The sequence below is a fragment of the Cyanistes caeruleus genome, chromosome 12 (genome assembly GCF_971803275.1).
Source record: "Cyanistes caeruleus chromosome 12, bCyaCae1.hap1.1, whole genome shotgun sequence".
NCBI classification, from domain to species: Eukaryota; Metazoa; Chordata; class Aves; order Passeriformes; family Paridae; genus Cyanistes; species Cyanistes caeruleus.
The window spans coordinates 21,700,816-21,721,437 of NC_141712.1; the positions used below are offsets into that span (position 1 = coordinate 21,700,816).

Consider the following 20,622-nt stretch of genomic DNA (forward strand, 5'->3'; position numbering starts at 1 on the left):
GGCATTCTGATATGTGACCAAATTACCTCTTGCTCTGCACTGAACTCTTCACACAACACCACTTGAGTTGTTCAGGCTGATGTGGTGCCCATGGCTCCTTCTGGAGCCTTTCCTAGAGCTCTGTGGTGCCCCTGCACCATGAGCACTGGTAGCACACAGGTTCCCACTGCCATGAAGGGCCACCACTGCAGCTGGACATTTGGCTGCATGAGCAGCCACCAACATATCCCACACACTGCTGGGATGTGCCAGTGCAGTAGCCACTGCATGAGTTGCTTGTGCATTCATGTAAGTACAAGCAAGACCTTAAGTCATCTCTTCTTTGGCTCATCTGTGTGAAACAGGGATCACAACACTTGTTTTGCAGAGGGGTCCTGCAGTTTGGTTCATGAATATCAAGTGGTTTGAACTCCTGTGATGAAAGGTACTGGAGATGGACAAAGGGGCACCAACAGCCTAAAGCTGATAGAGGCCCAAGCAGTGGTCTCACCCAGTTGCACAATGTTTGCTAATCCTAGTGTGTAATCAGCATATGCAGGCAATGTGCTGGCTTGGGCTGTGTCACACACAGCAGCTCAGAACACTCACTGTGAGCTCATGCTCCCCAAGAGGGATGATTGGCATCTGCACAGCCACCAAGGGATGGGCAATGTGCAGGGGAGGACAGAGCTGGTGGTGGCAGGATCACAAGATGGGTGTCATTGACACACAGCCATGGCACAGAGAACATGCAAACCTCCTTCCTTCCCATCCCCACTGCCCGCCAGCTCTCCTGAATGAAGTCCCAGCTTTGTTTTTCTGATTTCCATTTTGTATCCTAAAATATTCACTCCAAGTTCCGCTTGACAGACATGCCTAATCTAATCTCCATGTCTGCTTTCTAATTTTCGCAGCCAGGATAAAACAAATTGGCTGGCGTTAATTGCCTGTGCAGCGGCCTGGAGCTCTGAGCCGTGATTTACGAGCTCGGAGCAGGCGCTCTGCAACACATTTTTCTTAATTTATTTTTAATGAGTCTCTCAATTAATTTTCTTGGAAACATCTTAATGATGTTGGAGGCGGGTGTTAATGAGGTTTGTAGCAGCACCTCATTTTGCATATTTTAAAGTACTGAATGGCATGAAGCAAACTCCTGGTCCTAAAACAGAAAAAAACCCTAAGACTGGAGAGGAGTCCTGGGCTGACATTACTGCCCTGGCTTGAGGCTGCATGGGTTAGTTGGTGACAGTGAACATTGTGAGGCTGAAGTTGGTTGAGCCCACAGGGATGGCGGGACCCTGGCAACATAGGGGAGGGCTGAGGGGCCGCGCTGGGTCATGGTTGGTGGCCAGACGCTTCTTAACAGATGGAATGAAAGCCTGGAAACAGAACCTGGGCACTGAGACCCTCATGCTGGCATGCCCTATGTTGTGGGCACCCCATTCCTTGCACACCCCTCAGAAAGACCTTTAGGCAGGAGCTCTCCAAGACACAGACTGGGCTGCCTGGGGCTGATGGCTGCGGGGTGCTCTGGGGTGTCTGCCAGCCTGTGGGGTCACTGGTAATTGCTGATGCATGTGCCAGCAAGAGGCAGCAGCTGGATTGTCTTTGTTTTCTCCCAGCATGTCAGTCTTCATTAAACTGGAGGGGAATGGAAAAGGATTCACTTTTGTCCCAGCCTGAACACAGCAGCTGTTTAATTTCAATTAAGGTGGCCCTGAAAAGAGTAACATGGCGGTAGTAATTAAAGTAAGACAACTCCCACCCCCAGGACTGTGCTCACACAGCAGAGGGGCCAGTTTTATACCCCCCACCCCACTCCCCCATCCTCCCAGCACCAGCTGAGTATGGGCAGGCAGCTGTAGGTCAGGGCTGTGGGGCTGCCCCACATGCTCACAAGGAGCTGGAGCAGTGTTGAGCCCTTCAAGGCAAGCTGCAGCTCAGCATGGTGTGGCACATCTGTGGTAGAGCAGCATTGCCTGTGGCACCATGCAACACAGCATGGCACAGCACACATGGCATGAGGCTTTGTCCCATAAAGGCTCTGTGTGCTGTGGATGCTCTGTGCCCTGGCTTTTGCTGCCTGAACAAGACTGAAGTCAGCGGGGAAATGCTATTTCCACACAGTGACAGAAACGGGGCAAATTCAATTGTGTTGTGGAAGCAGGGGGTTCAGCAGCCCTGCTCACAGGACTGTTGGTGCTGTGCCTGCTCCCATCACCCATGACTGTGACCCGCTGGTGGAGCAAGTCGTCATGGAAACTGATGATTTCTGCTATGGTACATCTGCGTTCACCTTCTAGGCCCAGTTCAGCCTTGGAAATTTCCAGTTAAAACACCTGTGAGACTGCACTGAGTGTTGGCAAGGGATCACACACAGCCCAGGGAGTCCCATGCCACCAGCACAGGTCAGCGGCAGGTCTGTGCTCACACCATCACTGTGCATCCTCAGTCAAGGCACCACTGGCTCCCAGAGGCCCGTGTCACTGACACAAGTACCCGCACACTGAGGGCTGGCTCCAGGCAGTGGGACAACCAGACACATGCACTCAGCCTCTCCTGTCCACACTCAGCCTCGCCTGGATACATTCAACCTCCCCAAGGGCCTGTAGCCCATGGCCCTATCAGGATGTGCCCCTGCAGCAGGTCCCCAAAGCTCTTTCCATTGTGTGGGTGGCAGACTGCAGGGCACAGCCCTGAGTACAGCACTGCTGCTATCCCCACTGTCACCTGGCCCTGGCTACAGCCCAGCACTGTGCTCTGGGGCTGGCTACAGACTGAGTATGGCCTGAGGACAGTGCAGGGGCAGCATGAGTGTGGCAAGGCCCTGCCCTGATATAGGGGTGCTGCCATGTTCTGAACCAGTTCTGAAGATGATGCCCAGGACCTTGTGATGTCATAGTGGCACATGGGGTAGTGTCACACAGCAATGCCAGGGATACAGGATGGTGAGGAGCATGGCACAGGAAGGCAGCAGTGATGACTGTGGGCAGCAGTAGGACCAGGTGCTGCTGAGGAGAGGGCCACAGCCTCGCACAGCTCTGCCCTGCTTTTACAGGAGCCCCAGGCTAGGCCTCTCCTGCTGGCATCAGGTGCTCCTCAGACAGGGAGTGGCAGTGCCAACACCATGGGACGGTGGGGCTGCCCCAGGCAGGGCTGAGTGACATCTGTGAGACTAAGGGTTGTCTGAGGCTGTGGGAAAGTTTATGGTACTTCCAACAGTGAGAGAATGGCCAAAATTTGGCACATCCAGGGAGGTTCTTGCACCTCAGGATCAGCCTGAAGGCTCCTGTAGAGGTCTACCAGGGGCAAAGGAGACAACACCAGAGCTGACCAGCTCCATCTAGCAGCTTCAGCAGGAGACAGACACCTGGCAGCCCAAGGTGAGCCATGCCAACCATATACTCAAGCCAGGCACTGGTTGCGTAGCCACAGATTGGTGGCCAGGTGATACAGGAGGCCCTGGCCAGCCCTTACCTGCACCACCAGACACCTCCAGGGCTGGGGAGAGCACAAGGGGCTCAGGCGTATCCAGTCCTGCTGTGGCTGCACTGGTCCCACTGCCATCATTTCCCACAGTGGCCACAGTTCACTGCAGCATGGAGGGCCAGTGGTTGCCAGGGGCTCAGCTGTTTGTGAGCCCATAGGAACTGTCAGAACATGCACACATGGAGCAGTGCTGCTTGGTGGGGAAGGGCTGCACCCACCTGTTTGCAACATGGTCCATTGCTGCTCTGCACAGAACTAGGACTGCCAGCATTGTCCAGCCCCAGTGCCTGCCCAGACAGGAGCTGCAAGATGGGCTACAGTGGTGAGCTGGACTGATGCTGCTCATGCTATGTCCTTAGGGCCAAAGGCAGACATTGGTGCTGGAGCCACAGCATGGGGAGCCCAGAGCAGGGCTGCCAGGACATGCAGCAGGAAGACCTGGATCCAGCTCAGGTGCTGGTCACAATACAGGCATTGCAGCTGGACCTGGACTTCTGCAGGGGCACAAACCACAAACAACTGGTCCAGCTGCAGGAGCAGGAGTGTGCAGTGGAGCAGGAGCACCAGGACTTGGTCATTCTGATGCAGCAGTTCCAGGCACTGATGGGCAAGGTACCAGTGCTGGGCACAACAGCCACAGACCAAGCTGTGTATGTCCCCCACTGCCACTGCCACAGGCCAGGCATCATGCCTGCCCCACAGCCTGTGCAAACACCTGGTGACCCCCCAGAGAACATCCTGCCAGCCACATGTGGCTCTAGCACCACCTATACAGAGCAGCCTAGCCACAAGGCAAGTCTGGCTGGAACAGCCCAGTCCACCCAGATGAGCAGAGCTGGAAGAATGCAGACTAACAGCACCACTGACACCCTGAGCACTGTCCCAGGGCTAGTGGCAGCAGCCCACAACCTTGCCAATGAGCTGGGATCTCCACTCTCCCTCTGCCCGTGCTCTGCCACTGGTCAGGAACCACAGAGATGGCTTTCCAGGGCTGCTGGGTGCCCAAGAGATACTGCCACAACAGGGAGGGCACTGTGGGGACAGCACAAAGAGGGCCAGAAACCAGCAGCCGTCCTGGCTCCCACCTGGTGCAGGCCACGCTCCTCTGTCACAGGCCCTGCCCAACAGCCCACTGTCCATGAGTTGTCCTAAAAAGGCTCCTTCTGCAGCCTCAGCTGTACACAGCAGGGGCACAGAGTGATCCCACACCCTGCTGGGTATTCACAGGTCAGTGGTACACCCCTCCACCTGAAGGACCAGGCAGTGCAGACAGAGGTCACCTCCTACTTGGCTGTCCACAGTGATTTTGACACCAGCCACGATATCCCACAGGAGAAGCTGCTCAAGCAGGTCAGTGCCAGCAGCCCCCCCAGCCACTACACCAAGCCTAGGGGCAAGCAGCCAGGGGCACACAGGAGCCATGACAACCACACTGCAGGGCTGACCCCTGCTCCACTTCCCCAGGAAGCTCTGGGACAGGGTGGGAGGCAACAATGCCACACTCAGCCAGGTACTGGCCAGCCCTCAGTGTCCTGCAGCACACAGAGAGGAGCTGTGCCTGTGCTCAGGGAAGGGCATACAGCACAAGGCCAACCCACTGACCACTGCCTTCTCTGCAGCTGCAGGCACAGGAGCAGAGCCAGGGCCTGCAGCACAGCCCAGCCCGGCTGCAGGAGCAGCTGGGAGTCACCCAGGCCCAGGAGAAGCAGAGTCTGCAGCAGCTGAGCAGAGCCAAAGAGGCCATCCAAGGCCTACACCAAAAAGTGGCAGAGCTGCAGCAACAGGTGAGGGCAAGGTAGGACAGGACAGGGATGAAGCCTCAGTCCCAGACCCCTCTCCTGCATCCAGGAGAGGCTCAGCCATGGCCAACCACCCTCCCTGCCCCACAGCTTTGCTGGCAGGTGCAGGACATGGAGAACCTCCAGGCAGAGCTGGCCCAAGTCCGGCAAGAAAGCACCAAGCAGGCAGAAAAGATTGCAGCCTACAAGATACACAGGCAGAAGCTTCATCAGGAGCTGAGGAAAATGCAGAGCTTCAAGAAGCAGAGCAAACAGAAGGTAAGGATGTCTCAAGTCTTCCTGTAAAAAAACCAGCAATTTGTGCTCAGCCTGTCTCTCTCACTGTGCCATGGGCAGACCTACTCTCTCCAGGAGAGGCTGCAGCAGCTGACCAGCCTAGTCCAACACTGGCAGCAGCTACACCTGGACAGTGAACGAACTCTGGCTCTGCGAGAAGAGGAGCTGGTTGTCTGCAAGGTGGAGCTGGCTTTCCTTAAGGAAGAGTTCAACAAGGTGACAGAGCAGGTGCAGGACACAAACAGGCATTCAAGGCACACTAGGCAAGATGCAGGAGGAGAACCCGTTCCTAATGTTCAGAACACCTGAGCAATCACACAAGTGTGAGCAGCTGAAAAAGTGAGCAGAATTCCTGACACAGCCTGGCATGAAACAATGCTGGGACGATGGTCCCAGGTGTGCAGGGATAGCTGGGCACCAGCTGCCTGTCCCAGGGCATGGGCTGTGGGAGAACTGCCTTTGCAGGAATATGGGCTGGGCTTGAAACAGGGACAGGCTGTATTTGTCCTCCAGGTCTCTTTAATTTTGTGCCCTGTTCCAAGTTCTACAGGGCAACAACCTGACAGCACCAGCCCTGCATGATTCTGCAGAGCTACCTCCACCCAACACCCACCTCCAGGACAAGAAGCAGTGTGAAACAAAGCAAAGATTAGACAGACAACCTTTAAACAAATAAAATTCTTTCTGTTTTGTAGCAAAATTAGTGCCAAACAGGCACTAAAATTAAAGCCTTTCAGGGCCACAAGCTGTAAAGATCTCAGAGTACACTGATCAGGGTATCTGGGCACTACCTTAAGCCTCAAAGGAACAGGTCGTGCCTTCTTAGAGACCAAAGCGGGCTGGGGTGCGTCGTGGTGTCAGGGGCTCCCCCTGCTCCTTTCGCCCAGGGGTATAGATTTTAGTAGATCTGTCAAAGAGGACAAGGGCAATTAATGGAAAATGCAACCTCTTCCTGCACTAGAACTCCCACAGGGAAGCTGGGATCCTTCACACAGGCAAGCCATGGGCAGGCAGGGCTATCACCCACCTTGCACTGCCCAGTGGGTTACGGCGCTCCTGCTCCTCCCGGCGGGCACGCAGCTGCTCCTCTGCCAAAGCCATTTCCTCCTCCATGGCAGACACTTCCTCCTTGGCACGGCGGCGGTTCTCCTGGAGCAAGGCAGAAGCAGATCAGACTCTCTGCAGGCCCACAAGCTTGCTCTCTTCAAGTCAAAACACACACATACAGCAGAATGCAGAGGGCCTGCAGTTTGCCAACTCATCCAGGACAGAATACTTACCTGGCGTGACTTGCCAGCATGTTTGATACTGTAGAACATGGGGCCCAGCTCTGCCAGCCACTCTCCATCCACAGCAGTGACACACTGCATGTACTCCTACAGGGACAGAAGGACCAGGATAGCACGATGGCATCCTTGGGGCCTGGGCACCATTCACAGAGCCATAGCAGCTCCCTTCCTCCCCCAGTTGCTGATAGCACTTCTCAGGCTGGGACCATACCACTTCTAGACAATTCCTCCTGGCCTCAGAAGCTGCTATGGGTTGGATTTGATGAGACCACAAGGAAGATCAAACATATCCCACAGACGCCAGAGAAGAATAATGGGGGAAGGGACAGACAGATGACACAGACATGCCTAATTGGTATAGATAGAAAAGGCTGATATCTGCCACTCAGACAGATCTCAGTCTCACAGTAAAGTCCTCCCATCTCCCTTGGAGCTCTCATCACCCTTTCTGCTAGCCCTCAGCTTAAGCTCACCTTGGTAGTCATAACCAATTCATGGTACACAATGTAGTCTGGTGTGTAGCCCATGCCAAACAGAGAGCTTGTGGGGTGCAGGTGACAGGGCATGCCTGTGCGGATGTTCACATACTCCCCAATGCCCTGCAAAGACAAGTGTCTTTAGTCCACCTGTTCCCAGGCAGGGCCTTGCAGCTCCCAGGCAGCTCAGACCCCTCTCACCTTCAGCTTTGCAGCCTGATGAAAATATGCAGCACAGATGCACTTCCTGACAACATCCCAGTCTGTACCACAGGATGCCAGGCTCATTCGCTGCTGCACCATAATGTCCTTGAGCTGGGCACGCACCTCCCGCACCTGCAAAGGTGTGTGCTGCTCAGATCCCTCTTCTGCATAAGACTGTCTCCCCCAGCCTTATGGCCACAGCCTCACCTTCCGCATGGCCTTGGCATGGATGAAGTGCTGATTGCACCACAGGGTAGAATAGCTGTTGTTTTTCCACTGCAAGTAAACATTCAGGTAAGTCAAGTGATCGCTCTCTGGAACAGCAAATTTCTCCCGCACTTGGTCACTCTCCTCCTCTCGACCCTGAAGGGTAAGCAAAGAACATGGGTTAGTCAAAGTGCAGGGAAGGGCCCTGAGCTGCTGGAACAGCAGCATCTTGTACCTTAGGGCGGTAAAAGATGGCAGGCACAGACAACATGGAGACAACGAGCAAGATCTCAGAGCTGCAACCCATGTCACAGGAGACAATGAGCATTTTGGAGAGTGCAGGGTCCAGTGGGAACTCCACCATGAGACGTCCTGTAGAGGTCAGACCACCTGCAGGAACAGAACAGGAATCACTGATCAGCAGCTGAGCAGGCCCTAGTTCTATGGGCTAGCAGCATACCCCAGCAGGCAATACCTGTGTTATCCAGGGCCCCCAGGATCCACAGCTGGTACATGGAGTTCAGCATATTGTCCTCAGGGGGCGGATCCATGAAGTGGAACTGCAACAGGTCCTGCACACCCAGGGACTTGAGCAAGAGCACTACATTGGCAAGGTTGGTGCGCTGGATCTCAGGCACCGTGGTTGTCAGCAGCTCATTCTTGTAGGCACTCTGGGTGTAGAGCCTAGGAAGAGATGCCAAGAGCATGCTCCTGATCCAGCCACTGCGTTCCTTACAGACTTGCCAGCCTCTGCCCAGCCCCGCCCAGCATGGCACAGGGCAGCAACCCTGCACCCAGCACCAGGACCCTGGGGAGGCACTTGTAGTCCAGTCAAACTGTGGTCAACCCAGCACATTGGGGTGTTTGGGTTGCAGCACAGCACATGACCAAGCACAGCCCTTCCTTACAGCAAAGGCCTGGGAAAGGCCTTTGGCTTTGCTCTTATCCTGATGGCATCAAGGGCAGACCAGCCACAAGTGAAGATGAGCACAGGAAAGAAATGGAGCATATCCTTTTCTCTGCAGAAGCACTGGGTCCAAAGAAGGCCTTCAGGCCTGCCTACTGCCCACATCCCCCCAAAGTTCAAGATAATGAACAGCTCCAGTGAGAAAGAAAAATATACATAACCCGATGCCAAGCTGAGGATACAACAGGAACATGAACACCAGTGACGTGCCTACCTGAAACAGTGGCCTGGGCCTGTGCGGCCAGCTCGGCCAGCCCTCTGATTGGCATTGGCCTGACTGATGGGGTATATCTGCAGCGCATCCATGCCTATACGGGGGTTGAAAACCTTCAGGGCACAAGAAGGCACAAATAAGAGGAAGGCTAGACCATGACCTCAGAACTCCCTCAACCTACCCCAGAAATCAAAGACAGTACAGAAAACCCTGGCTCACCTTCAATTTGCAGTAGCCAGAGTCAATCACAAACATGATACCATCCACTGTCAGTGAGGTCTCTGCTATGTTAGTGGCAACGATGCACTTCCTGACCCCATCAGGAGCCTGCAAGCACACTACCCATCAGTCACATCCCTGGGCATAGCTCTGCTCCACTGAGGAGTGCAGAGCAGCAGAGGGACAGGGGTGACTCGGGAACTGGGGTGGGGTATATGCTTTCTCCCATCCTCCACATGCAATACCGAGGTATATCTACACCTCTCACTCCTGCTCTGTGCTGTCTCCTGCTCCAGTTTTCCCTGTCCCCACCCTAATCACAAAGCACACATCAGCACCTTCTGAAAGATCTTGGCCTGCAAGTCCGAGGGCAACTGAGAGTAGATTGGCAGTACAGCAAGAGCAGGCGCCTTCTCCAGCTCCTCAAGGTGCTCCACAATTTGCTCTGAAGTCACCTAGACACAAAGAGGGGTGAAAACATCAGACTGAAACAAGGGGGTAGGATAGTGCCTGTCCTTCCAACTCACCTCAATATCCTCCTGGCCAGGCATGAAAACGAGGATGTCTCCAGGAGCACCAGACAAGTGGACCTGCAAGGCTTGTTTCACTGCAGCCTCCACATAATCCTCCTGTGGGGTCTGAACAACACAGCTCAGGTTAATCTGGACCAGTATCCTTACATGCCCTGTCCTGTGTGCAAGACTCTAGCACATCACAGCCACTCCTACCCTGTGTATCCCCCTCAGAGTACTGCACACCTAGGTCACAACCCCCTCCTACCAACAGAATTTTCATCCACAATCTTAACTATACCTTGCTGAAAAGAATATCCACAGGGAAAGTACGCCCAGGAATGTGGAAAATGGGAACGTTCCCAAAGAAGGAGGCAAACTTATCTGCATCCATGGTGGCTGAAGTGACAACAAGCTTCAGATCTGAGCGTCGGGCGACCACCTAGGAAGCAGATGAAAGGAACAATATGGAAGGTGCATTCATGCATGGCTGTCGGCTGCTTTCATTCTTACTAGGACAATGGCACAGGACAGAGCTTCTGTTGTACTCGAGGCAAACCTGCCAACCTCAGTCCAGGAAACTTTAATCCAGCAAAGACCTCTGTGTCGGCAGTTCTGACATTCAGCCAGCAAGATGTGGTAGCATTACAAGAGAGTTAACCCCCCCCAGAATCAAGGACCAGGGTGCTGAAGCAGTCAAGCACGGACAGATGTGGCAGCTCTGCTTCCCTCCCCTAGTCCTGGCAGAGAAGGGCTGTCCCAGATGACGTGCCCCACGCTGCTGTCCTCTAGCCCAGGATCACACACACCTCCCGAAGCAGCCCGAATAGCACATCGGTGTTGAGCGAGCGCTCGTGTGCCTCGTCCATGATGATAGCACTGTAGTTGTCCAGGTCAGCCTCCCGCAGCGACTCACGGAGCAGGATCCCATCCGTCATGTACTTGATCACTGTGCTCTCAGACGTGCAGTCCTCAAAGCGGATGGCATAGCCTACCTGGGAGGGCGGAGATACCAGAAGTCTTCCAACAGTCCTGTGCACCCACTGTCATTGGGTGGCACCCCTGCACTCCCCAGCAGACTCACCTCCTCCCCCAGACGCACCCCCATCTCCTCACTGACCCGCTTGGCCACCGACATGGCAGCCACTCTGCGGGGCTGTGTGCAGCCGATCATGCCATAATCAGTGTAGCCATCCTCATGGAGATACTGTGTCAGCTGAGTTGTCTTTCCGCTCCCGGTCTCCCCCACCACGATCACAATGCTGTTGTCTCTGAGGAAAAGGAAAAGGTATTCTTCATACACCTTCAAAGAAGGGCTTTTGTGTTCTCTAGCTAAGTATCATCCTACTCAGGCAGGACAGCTGAGCAAACACAAAGTGATGGGGTTGCTTCCTAAGAGTACAGCTTCCCAATGATTCTACATGATTCATAATTCTGCAATTCCTCAACTGAGTTCCTAAACACAGGCCAATGCCCTGGGGATGCCCTGGCAGCTATACCTGAGGATGGAGAGCAGTTCCTGCTGTACAGCAAAGATGGGTAGATATTGTCTCTGCTCCAGGATCGATTTCTTCTTGGCAAACTCACTGCTGGCTTCACTTTTTTCTTTCATGTGTTCAGCAAACTTCTGCTCTGTTCTAAGGAAACACCGCAAGTCCTGAAGCTGCCTCTCCACACACTTTGCTATGCCCGTACCCCCTACTACCAGCTGAGCAGACTAATTCAGACCAAGCTCCTACTTGTAATCCACTTTGCCATCTTCTGTTGCCATTTCATCCTTCTCCTCCTCTTTCTTGATCCCCATAATGTCCCCCAGTTTGGTGCCTGCCAGCTCCCAGTGCTTGTGCTGAGCCTGGAAGGAGAGAGAACAGCATAACTTTGCCACAGCAATCACAGACAAAATTCCTCCCCAGTTCTACTCCTAAGACTAGGAAAAGGATATTAGCACCACAATTCCCCAATGCAGAATGCACACTCCATTCTTACATCAGGTTCCCTTCTTCCAAATGAACTGAAGCAGAGTTTTAAGACACTGGGATGGATACAGAGACCTCATGCAAAGCATTACCAACTGCCTCCTAAGAAAATAGCTCCAGCTGCTGACCCTTCCATTAAATTTGAACTTAAACCTACACAGATGTGAACCAGAGATAATCTTCCTGCCCTTGCCAAGAGCTCACTTGGCGCACACAGAGGTGGGCTTTCCTCCCACCTCTGCTCTCAGTTTAGCTACCACCACCATTCCATCATAGTGTAAGTAGGTCAAGTTTCAATGTACAAGAAACACACCTGTACTTACAGCTATTATGTGAGCTTTAGAGAAAGCCCCTAGAAAACACCCCCAAAAACCAATCTGCTACCTTACCCCATACTCTTTTCCTCCTCAGACCTCTTCTGCTGAGACATGAGAAGGTACATCCTGCTGCCATACTGGCTGCTCCCAGTCCCTAAGCTACCTGGCATTCTTCCACCTGCTTCCTTCTCCCATAATCCAAATGTCCAAATCCACAGTGGTTCATGTCCCAAGGCAGCACCCAAGAAAACCACACCACAGAAGCTGCTATGAGGCAATGCAGTAAGCTGAGCTGCCAGGATGTCTTAGGTCCCAGGTCACAACAATATGAACTCCTTATCATCACTGTTGCCAAAGCCAGAATCCTGCAGGCTCCAAATAAGGCTATGAGGAACTACATAATGTGTACACTGAGCAGTAAACCAAGTGACGGCAGCATACCCTCTTACGCTCCTTTTGCTCCCTGTGCTTGCGCACTAGCTGGCTGCCTTTCCGAGCTATGATGGCCAAATCTGAGGTGGCATCCTTCACGGGGATCACTGGCTCTGGCTGGAGGAAAAAAGGCATTGCTTTACTAAAAAGGCCTCAAATGTACAGGGCTCCTTGCCATCAGTGCCTTCAGCCACAGTCTCTACCTGCTTGGTGAAGACAATCCTTCCATCTAGGAAAGGGGGCACTAGATTGTGCACCAATAAATGCACTTTAGCTGAGTTATCCTCCTCAAAATCTTCATCCACTTCAATCCGATGGACCACCCCACTGGTCAGCATGCGATTTGTTTCCCAACGTTCGTTATCCTGCAGCAAATGTATTTGAAACACAGTGAAGCCCCACAGGAAGTCAGAGATCACACCAGAACATCCAGCAGAAGGAACAGTAATTGGAAGCAGCAGAGTACAGGAAACATCACATGTGAAGCACATGGTCAACAGGACTACCTCCAAGGAAAGGGAGGACAGACATTGCCTGCAAGGCACTCAATACATCAGGAAGCCTGGACACAGTCCTGCTCACATAAAGAGAGCAGCTGTCCCCACTGGGACAACAGTGGACTGCCCCAGCAGTGTACCTTACACTCAGAACAACAAGAGCATGGTCCTCTGCACTCCTGCTCTGAACACTGCAATCCACCAGCCACTCCAACATGGGAATTCTGCCCATGCAGGAGTTGCAGGGCTGGATTTTCCAGGGAAACTCAACCAGTTTCCCTGTGAGAACTCCTTCAGCCTGGCCCAAGAGTATCCTTCTCCACCTGAGAGCAAGGGCTCACTCAACAAGTGGATCTTTCAAGAGGCAGCAAACCCCATGTGTTCAGAGCAGCCAATCCTGTGTCTTGGCCTTACCTCGTTGATCTGCCGGCGCTGTGCCGAGATCCGCTTCTGCCTCTGCTTGTGCAAATGCTGCTCACGCTTCTTCACATACTCCTCAGAGGAGTAAGCCAAAGGGTTGTGAAACTCATCGTAGCCCTCATCCATCATGTACCAGTCCCGATCAGCTTGCTGGGAAGGGAGAGGTGCAGCACTGAGTACTGGCCATCCTCCACAGCCTCGTGGCCCCAAGTCCCTGGCCTGTCCCAGATTCTCACCCGCTGGTCATCCTCCCATTGCTGCCGCTCCTCTTCCGTCTCAAAGGCGATGCCCTCCTCCCCTTCTGTGCGCCGCCCTGGGGTGAGCCAGAAGGTCCACAATGTTCCCAGGGAAGCCCCAACTCTGTGCCACAAGAAAGGGCATTCCACACTGCCCACCCCAGGCAGCTCAGCCCAGATTCCTCACCTCTCCCTCGAGACAGGCGTGGTGTGGCTCCCAGGTGCCTCCGGTCATCAGCCCATTCATTGTATTTGTATGATGGGGTTGGCAATGGCGTCTTATCAGAGTACCGACTCCTCACAGACCTGAAAACACAGCAGATGGGAGGAACTGGTGCCCACAGCCAGACCCTTCTCATACATACAAAGTACCCTTTGTGCAGCTCCACAGCTCACAGCACAGCCTCAGGCACTGGGTACCTGTCCCGCTCCCGCCGGTCCGTGTCCCGCAGTGATGACGGTCGGTGGCTACGCTCTGAGTCTCGACAGGAAGGTGTGGGAGACGGAGATTCCCACTGCGAGCGATGGGCACTGCTGTAGCCACCATCATCCTCCTCCCAGCTGGAGCGAGATGGTGTGGCTGCATCTGGCAGAAGAGATGGGGTTTGACATCTTTTGTTCAAACAGTGCCCCAGGGCACCTGGAACCACCTAACATCTTCTAAGCAAGGAGCATGGAGAGAGGGTACCCACTGGCCCTCCCTTTAAGAGAAGGGGCTGATCCAAATGATTCCAAGGAATTTCCACAGGATCCTATTTTTACATCACACAGACACAGAACAGACCCCACCATGCAGAGATCTGCCAGAGTTTCAAACACAGACAGTTGGCTCATTGCTCCCAGACTCAAGCTGAGCTGGGAGTTTTATGCTTGCCTTAACCACAAACATTACAATGTACAAGCTTTTCTACCATCCCTGTCCTGCATAAACAGCAGGAAGCATAAAAAAACTCCAAGCTCCTCCCTGTTAGGTCTCACACAAGAGTTCTGCCGGGTCCCACTCCCACCTTTGGGCCGATGCCGGGGGCTCTCAGGTTCACTCCTCCTGCCACTCCGCTCTGATGAGCCATCCCTCTCTGATCTGCTGTGATGACTCCTGTCCCGCTCCTCTGCAAAAACAAAATAGGATCAGGTGCCTATTGCACAAACTGGCTTCCCAAGTCTGCTACAAAAATCACCATAAACATTATTAAAGACTACAAACAGAGCAAAGGACAAGCCCAGACCCACACTAAGAAGCACCACAAAGGTCTCTGAGCAATTACCACGGTCTCGTTTACGATCGTGGTCCCGATCCCTACTGCGTTCCTTCTTCCGGTCCTTCTCCTCCTTGGAGGAAGCAAAGACTCCGTGTTCCCGACGCTCCCTCTCTCGCTGCCGGCTGCGTTCCAAGAACTCTTCGCTGACACCCCCTGTGTAGGAAGGTGTCTCCACGTGGACAGAGCGGTAATGTCTGGGCAAGCAAAGCAGAGAGAAGAAATGCTCAGAGGTGCTGAGCAACAGCTGCCCTTCGGCTGGTCTCGTACAGCTCCCGTTGCAACCTCTGCCATAGTGCCCCGCAGTCCCCGCGCTCTCCCTCTCCCCGCACCGGAGGCTGCGGCCCCGCCTGTGCTCACCCTGCGCTCCCTACCCGGCTGGACGCGGCCACCACCGGCACCAACCCCTTGCAAACGCCACCTGTTCCTGCGAGCTCTGCGGTTGCTCCGGTCCGCCTCGTCCTCTTCCTCTTCCTCGTCCTCGGCGCTGCCTGCCTCGTCACGACCCTCTTCCCAGTCCTTATAGGATGCGGTACGGGATCGCTTCCCCCCGACCGCCTCCTCCTGGCGCTCCCGCCGCTTCTGCGCCGCCAGCACGTCCAGTCCCAGCAGGGAGACGCGCGGGGCCGGGGCCTTGAAGACGTGCTGCTCGGCGCCCCGCGTCCGCAGTACCAGCCCGCCCGCCTCGCCGCTCGGGCTCGTCCCCGACAGTCGATGCAGTGAATCCTCGCTCGCCGCAGCCATCGTGGCCGCAGCGCCGCGCAGGCCTCGCAGTTCCCTCAACGACCGTAACTCCGCTCCCGGAGCGCCGCCATTGCCGCCCCAGAGTTCTCGGCGGGAGGAGCCCCTCTAGGCAAGTGCACCATAGACACGGTGGCCAGAGCCTATGGGAGAACCGCCACCATAGAGTCCCAACGTCGCTAGACGAGCCACGCTCCCTGCCGGGGCGGACTTCCGGCGCACGCAATCTCCGCACGGTCAGCTGGGCGGGGGGCGGAGTCACGGGGGGAGGGAGCGCGGGGCCAGCGCCGTGTGGGGAAACAAACAAACAGCCGCGGGGCCAGCGCCGTGTGGGGAAACACACAAACACCCGCGGGGCGGGGACACCCACGATGACAGTGCCGTGCGCGGGGATAGTTCCAAGCACACCCCACACCGTGCAGGGGCGAGACTCAGTCAGAGTCCCTGCAGCCCCAGATCCTCCAGCCAACGGCCGCCGAAGCCCTGCAGGACGCTGCCGGGGAGCGAGGGCAGGCACACGCCAACCCCCAGTCAATAGGCCCATGCAGCGCCGGGCACAGAGACGCTGCATGGACAGACACACAGAGAGCTTGCAGGGACAGACAGACACAAAGCTGGTAGCCTGGTACGAAACAGTTTATTCCCTCACAGTTTTGCCTCAGCCATCTGCTACTGTCTCCTTCACCCAGGCCAGGCCATGCTTCATGTCCACATCCACGCCATACTTCGCAGCTATGCAGGTCTTGTCGTAGCTGATGATACCAGCTGCATATTAAGTGTTGTCATCAGGACGCTGCACGGCAAAGGCTCCACCTGCATCCCCACAGCAGGTGTCCTGCCTCAGCTCACTCATGCCCACACAGAAGGTGCCATTGTCAAGAAGGGGCTGGACCCAAAGGACGTATTCCAGGTACTGTAGTATTCCTAGCACTGCTCATTCTCAGCCGCTGGCAGCGTCACATACTTCAGCATGTCAGGAAAGCCAAAGGCAGCACTGCAGCTCCAGGCTGAGATGTAGCCCACCTGCCCTGAGTGCGCATAGTCCTTCTGGGACAGACAGATGGGCATCACCTCTTCTCCAAGCAGCAGCTCCTGTTTCACCTTCAGCAAGGCCAGGTCTATGGCCTGTGGGTAGCCAGGGTGCAGAAACAATGCACCCTATGCTCAAGATGGGCTGCTCCTCAGTCAGAAGTCTCTGCTAGCAGAGGCCTGGTACACTTAGTCCATCCCAGTGTTCAGGTACCCTGGTGGCTTCTCCCACCAGGAAAAGTGGGAGAGCTGATCCTGCTCAGCTGAGGAGAGCTAAGCTGCAGCCCTCCAGCCCATGGAGTGTCCCCAGAGCAGCACACAGGACCAGGTGAGCCAAATGTTTATTGACATTCAGTTCTGCTGTCCACAGGGAAGCCAAAACACAAGCCTGAAAAGCAGCACTGTCATGAAGGCCCTGGCCCCTGCTCCCCACCAGAGCAGCCCCGCGCTTCACCTATCAGACCCTTCCCAGGGGCTGGAACCAGGACCTTGTCTCAGTCCCAGTCTGCCCAGCACTGGAATTGTCACGCCCGTCCTTGCTCAGCCATGGCTCCTTCCAGCCACACCTACATTCTGCAGCATGTCAGCAGCGGTGATCTGCTCCAACTGCCTCCATGACGTTCTTGAAGCCCTGCTCCCTAACCAGGGACAGTGTGTGGTGGGACTGGGCTAGTGTGGCACAGCCCTGCAGTGCCACTGCTTGGGCACCAGCACACAGCTGTCCAGAGCTGTCCTAGGACGAACATGCCTGGTCTCCACTCACCTAAGCAGCTCCTCCAGTTCCTGCTTCACTGCCCCCACCACTGGTGGCCCGTGGTACACAAGTGCTGTGTACAGCTGCACAAGCGAGGCTCCAGCACGGATCTTCTCCAGGGCATCCCGCCCGCTGCTCACCCCACCCACGCCAATAATGGGCACCCGGCCTGTGGGCAGAGTGCATGGTCAGGATGGCACAGCCCATGCTGGCATGCGCCCCCCCCAAGCTCTGTTGTGCCATCACCTTGAGTGAGAGCGTACATCTCCCTGATGGTGTGTGTGGAGAGCTCCCGCAGGGGCTTCCCACTGAGGCCCCCAGGCTCCATACGCTGCCTGCTCCGGAGGCTGCTGGGGCGGCTCACGGTGGTGTTGCTGACTATCAGCCCATCCACACCTAGCTGCAGGGGCAGTAGTGTGAGGACACAGTTTTCACAAGCAGCCCAGCCCTCCCCTCCCCTCCTGGCATGTCAGGACCACCCAGCACACAACCCAGAAGTGTGCCTGGGGACAAAGCTGCTCCTCACTGCCTGGACTGCCTGGTCACCCACTGCTTGGTGACACACATGAGCGCTCACCAACTCTGACCTACCCAGGACACCATCCCTACAGCAGCCAGAGAGCTGCAGGCATACATGTCTTCCAGAGCGGTGACTTGCCAGGACCACCATGGTCCTGCCTCCGGTGGCAGGTCCCCTTCCTGCCTCCTCACCTCACAGACAACGCTGGCGATGTCCTGCTTGTCCTGTGCGGTGAGGTCAGGGGCAATCTTCACCAGCACAGCTGGCTTTCGCTTGCAGGGCAGCAGGTTCCTCTCCACCAGCACCTGTCAGTGCACATGGCAGTGCATGGCAAGGAAATGCCTCCTGCTCCAGATAGGAGCTACCCACCACCACAGGCAGTACAGGCACATGCCCTGCTCCTCTACATGACACCAAAAACGGGAAAGGCACCCTTGGCACAGGCCCTGGAGCACACAGCAGGCACAGGACCCCAGCAATTCCTGCAGTTGTAGGGTGGACAACTCACTGTCTCTTGCAGGAGCAAGTGGAGGGTAATGCTACACTGTTCCTGAGCCCTTTGCTGAGATACAGTGCCGTAGTACACCCCACAGCAGCAGAGACAGGGACATCTCAGTGGTCCTGCCCACCATGTGGGAAAGCCACACCCACCCCACTCCTCCCTGTGCTCAGGCAAATCTTGGCTGCAGCGGTGCAGATGCTGCCAGGAGATGGAATGCATCCAGTGCTGTAGCTGTGGCTTGCTGGGGGGAGGCACCCACCTTGCTCAGCAATTCCCGCAGCTCAGCCTTGCCCTGCAGGTCCCGCAGCCCTGGGGTGTTCGGGCTGGACACGTTCACAACAAGGTAGTCAGCCAAAGGGCCCAGTGTCCGGACCCCAGCCACATAGTCAGCTGCAGCATCAGCAGAGCTCTTGTTCTTGCCCAGATTGACTCCAAGAGGCATCCCAGCTGGAACACAGACACGGTTGAACCAGGGTAGCAGGACAACCACCAGCCAATGGCCAGAGCACCCAAAAAAGGAGGTCCCATGACCAGCTAAAGTTAAGATGAGGATATGCAGCCCATGTATTTCATGAGGATGGGACTGTCCTGCAACCACAAAAGCATTGCTACAGCACCTCCCAGCACCACAGCCTTCCGCCTGGCAGAGGTTGCCCTCAGGATCTGCCCTGGGGTCCTCTTGGCTTCAGCTATGTTAACAGATACATCCTGCCCAAAGCAGCAAGTAGAGCTTTATTCCAGAGAAAACAGCAGGAGAAATGTGCCTAGTCACAATGCCAAGGGTGAGACTACAAGAGAGTCTTGCTGTCTGAGCATTCCTTGCTTCAGCTCCTGTGCCTGGATACTGGCATTACACACCAATCCTGGTCTACAGGTACCCAGGAGATGCCCAAACCTTCCCCGCAGACCCCAACAGCAAAGGCTTACAAGCTTGTCTCACCACCAGTGAGCCTGATCTGTGTCTCCTGTCGGGCTCGCAGCCTGCGCTCCACCGCGATGTGGCCATGGCTGTTGAATCCATACCTGCACCAGGACAAGACTGGGTTCAAGGCTGGGTTATGTCTGCAGGCCCTGAACAGGATATGTGAGAAACACAAGGCAGAGGTGTGGTCTCTGCAGCTTTGCTCAGCACATCCAACCAGAAGCCACCACAGCATAAACCAAAGACCTGGGATCACCCAAATATGCACCCTCCCTCATGGCAGGCAGATTGTGGGGCACGGCAGAGCAGATCTCACCTGTTGATAACTGCCTCGTCCTCTGCCAGCCGGAAGACCCTGGGCTTGGGGTTCCCTTCCTGGGGCTTGGGTGTGACAGTTCCCACTTCCACAAAGCCAAAGCCCATCTTGTACAGGCCGTCCACAGCCTCACACTGCTTGTCAAAGCCAGCAGCCAGGCCCAGTGGGTTGCGGAATCGCTGCCCGAGGACTCGCACCTCCTGCAGGGCTGAGGCTGGGTCAGAGCTCAGACTCCAGGAACCATTGCCAAGGCCTCGCTCCAACACCCCTCCCGGACAGACCCGGTCGCGTCCCCTGCTCTATGGGGTGTCCTTATGGGATGCCTGCCCGAGGGCCCCTCGTCGCCCGCCACCGACTGCGAAGGGACGCGGCCGCCCGCGCGCCCCGGGGAAGGAGGAGGCGACCACACCCCCTACTCCTCTGTTCTGGCCGCTCTTGCGACCTCCCCCCTCCCCGCCCTGGTCTCCGCGATTCCCCCTCCTCCGCCCTGGAGAGACGCACCAGCGCGGGGCCGTCGGGACGGGTGGGGGGCAGCAGCCCGAGGGCGGCGACGCGCAAAGCCAGGCCGTGGGCGGCCTCGGGGGGCAGCGCCCGCAGCGCAGGCATCACCGCCGCCGCGTAAAGCCGCTCGTCGCCTGCCGCCAGCGCCGATCCCAGAAGCAGCCCGCAGCTTCCCAGCGCCAGAGCCCGCAGCCGTCCCTGCGCCAGATCGTCAGCAGCACACCGGCAGCGATCCCCCACCGGCAACCACACCTATCCTAGCCCATCCCAGTACCGAGCTCATCCCGTTTCCTCCTCTCCCCGCACGCCGGCCCCGATCCCACACCACCCATCCCGTTCCGTCCCGTCCCAGCACTGCCCGCTCCAGCCGCAACCGGCCAAGCCCGGCTGTCCCCAGGGTCCCCCCGACGTCCCCAAGCCCCCCTGCCGCTCACGCGCAGCGGCGCCGCCATCACGCTCAGCCTAACACGAGGGCACTTCCGGGGGCCCCCCTCTGCGATTGGCGGAGGCTGTATCCTCCCAGCCAATAGCGACACAGCAGAGGCCCCGGGGGCGCGCCGCGCGGCCCCGAG

The 20,622-nt window shown here is 56.1% G+C and overlaps 4 protein-coding genes across 5 annotated transcripts in view; 1 reads left to right on the forward strand and 3 right to left on the reverse strand.

Annotated features, from left to right (window-relative positions):
* PMFBP1 (polyamine modulated factor 1 binding protein 1) overlaps positions 1-6,243 on the forward strand; it is an 83,985-nt gene extending 77,742 nt beyond the window's left edge. The window contains 9 exon segments of the mRNA XM_086848202.1: positions 3,160-3,362; positions 3,828-3,881; positions 3,883-4,080; positions 4,696-4,818; positions 5,088-5,252; positions 5,358-5,525; positions 5,604-5,837; positions 5,880-6,041; positions 6,044-6,243. Coding sequence (XP_086704328.1) covers positions 3,160-3,362; positions 3,828-3,881; positions 3,883-4,080; positions 4,696-4,818; positions 5,088-5,252; positions 5,358-5,525; positions 5,604-5,837; positions 5,880-6,041; positions 6,044-6,196 — 1,460 coding nt within the window. The 3' untranslated portion in view covers positions 6,197-6,243.
* DHX38 (DEAH-box helicase 38) lies at positions 6,207-16,923 on the reverse strand. 2 transcript variants are annotated; one of them, XM_086848090.1, is made up of 26 exons: positions 15,187-16,923; positions 14,775-14,962; positions 14,517-14,618; positions 13,930-14,095; positions 13,697-13,815; positions 13,510-13,586; positions 13,268-13,423; positions 12,560-12,721; positions 12,366-12,473; positions 11,371-11,483; positions 11,131-11,268; positions 10,716-10,902; positions 10,441-10,626; positions 9,933-10,073; positions 9,647-9,757; positions 9,458-9,574; positions 9,120-9,227; positions 8,901-9,013; positions 8,195-8,403; positions 7,955-8,109; positions 7,720-7,875; positions 7,510-7,644; positions 7,306-7,431; positions 6,824-6,919; positions 6,571-6,692; positions 6,207-6,450 (listed from the first exon to the last, which is right to left on the reverse strand). In XM_086848090.1, the coding sequence occupies exons 1-26, from the start codon at positions 15,507-15,509 to the stop codon at positions 6,366-6,368; spliced, it is 3,699 nt and encodes a 1,232-aa protein (XP_086704216.1). In that variant the 5' UTR covers positions 15,510-16,923; the 3' UTR covers positions 6,207-6,365. The 2 variants fall into 2 exon arrangements, with proteins under 2 accessions (XP_086704216.1, XP_086704217.1); XM_086848091.1 differs by lacking the exon at positions 11,131-11,268 and having other exon boundaries at positions 15,187-16,740.
* On the reverse strand, positions 16,125-17,117 carry LOC111945494 (haptoglobin-like). Its single transcript, XM_023948163.2, is given in 3 exon segments — positions 16,125-16,400; positions 16,403-16,664; positions 17,106-17,117. Coding segments are annotated over 3 exon segments (510 nt in total). The 3' UTR covers positions 16,125-16,164.
* Positions 16,860-20,583, reverse strand: DHODH (dihydroorotate dehydrogenase (quinone)). The gene is made up of 9 exons (XM_086848111.1): positions 20,485-20,583; positions 20,051-20,248; positions 19,550-19,749; positions 19,252-19,334; positions 18,571-18,758; positions 18,001-18,114; positions 17,536-17,689; positions 17,299-17,458; positions 16,860-17,173 (listed from the first exon to the last, which is right to left on the reverse strand). Exons 1-9 carry the CDS (start codon positions 20,500-20,502, stop codon positions 17,119-17,121), a joined length of 1,170 nt encoding a protein of 389 aa, XP_086704237.1. The 5' UTR covers positions 20,503-20,583; the 3' UTR covers positions 16,860-17,118.
* Between the last annotated feature and the right edge of the window lie 39 nt (positions 20,584-20,622).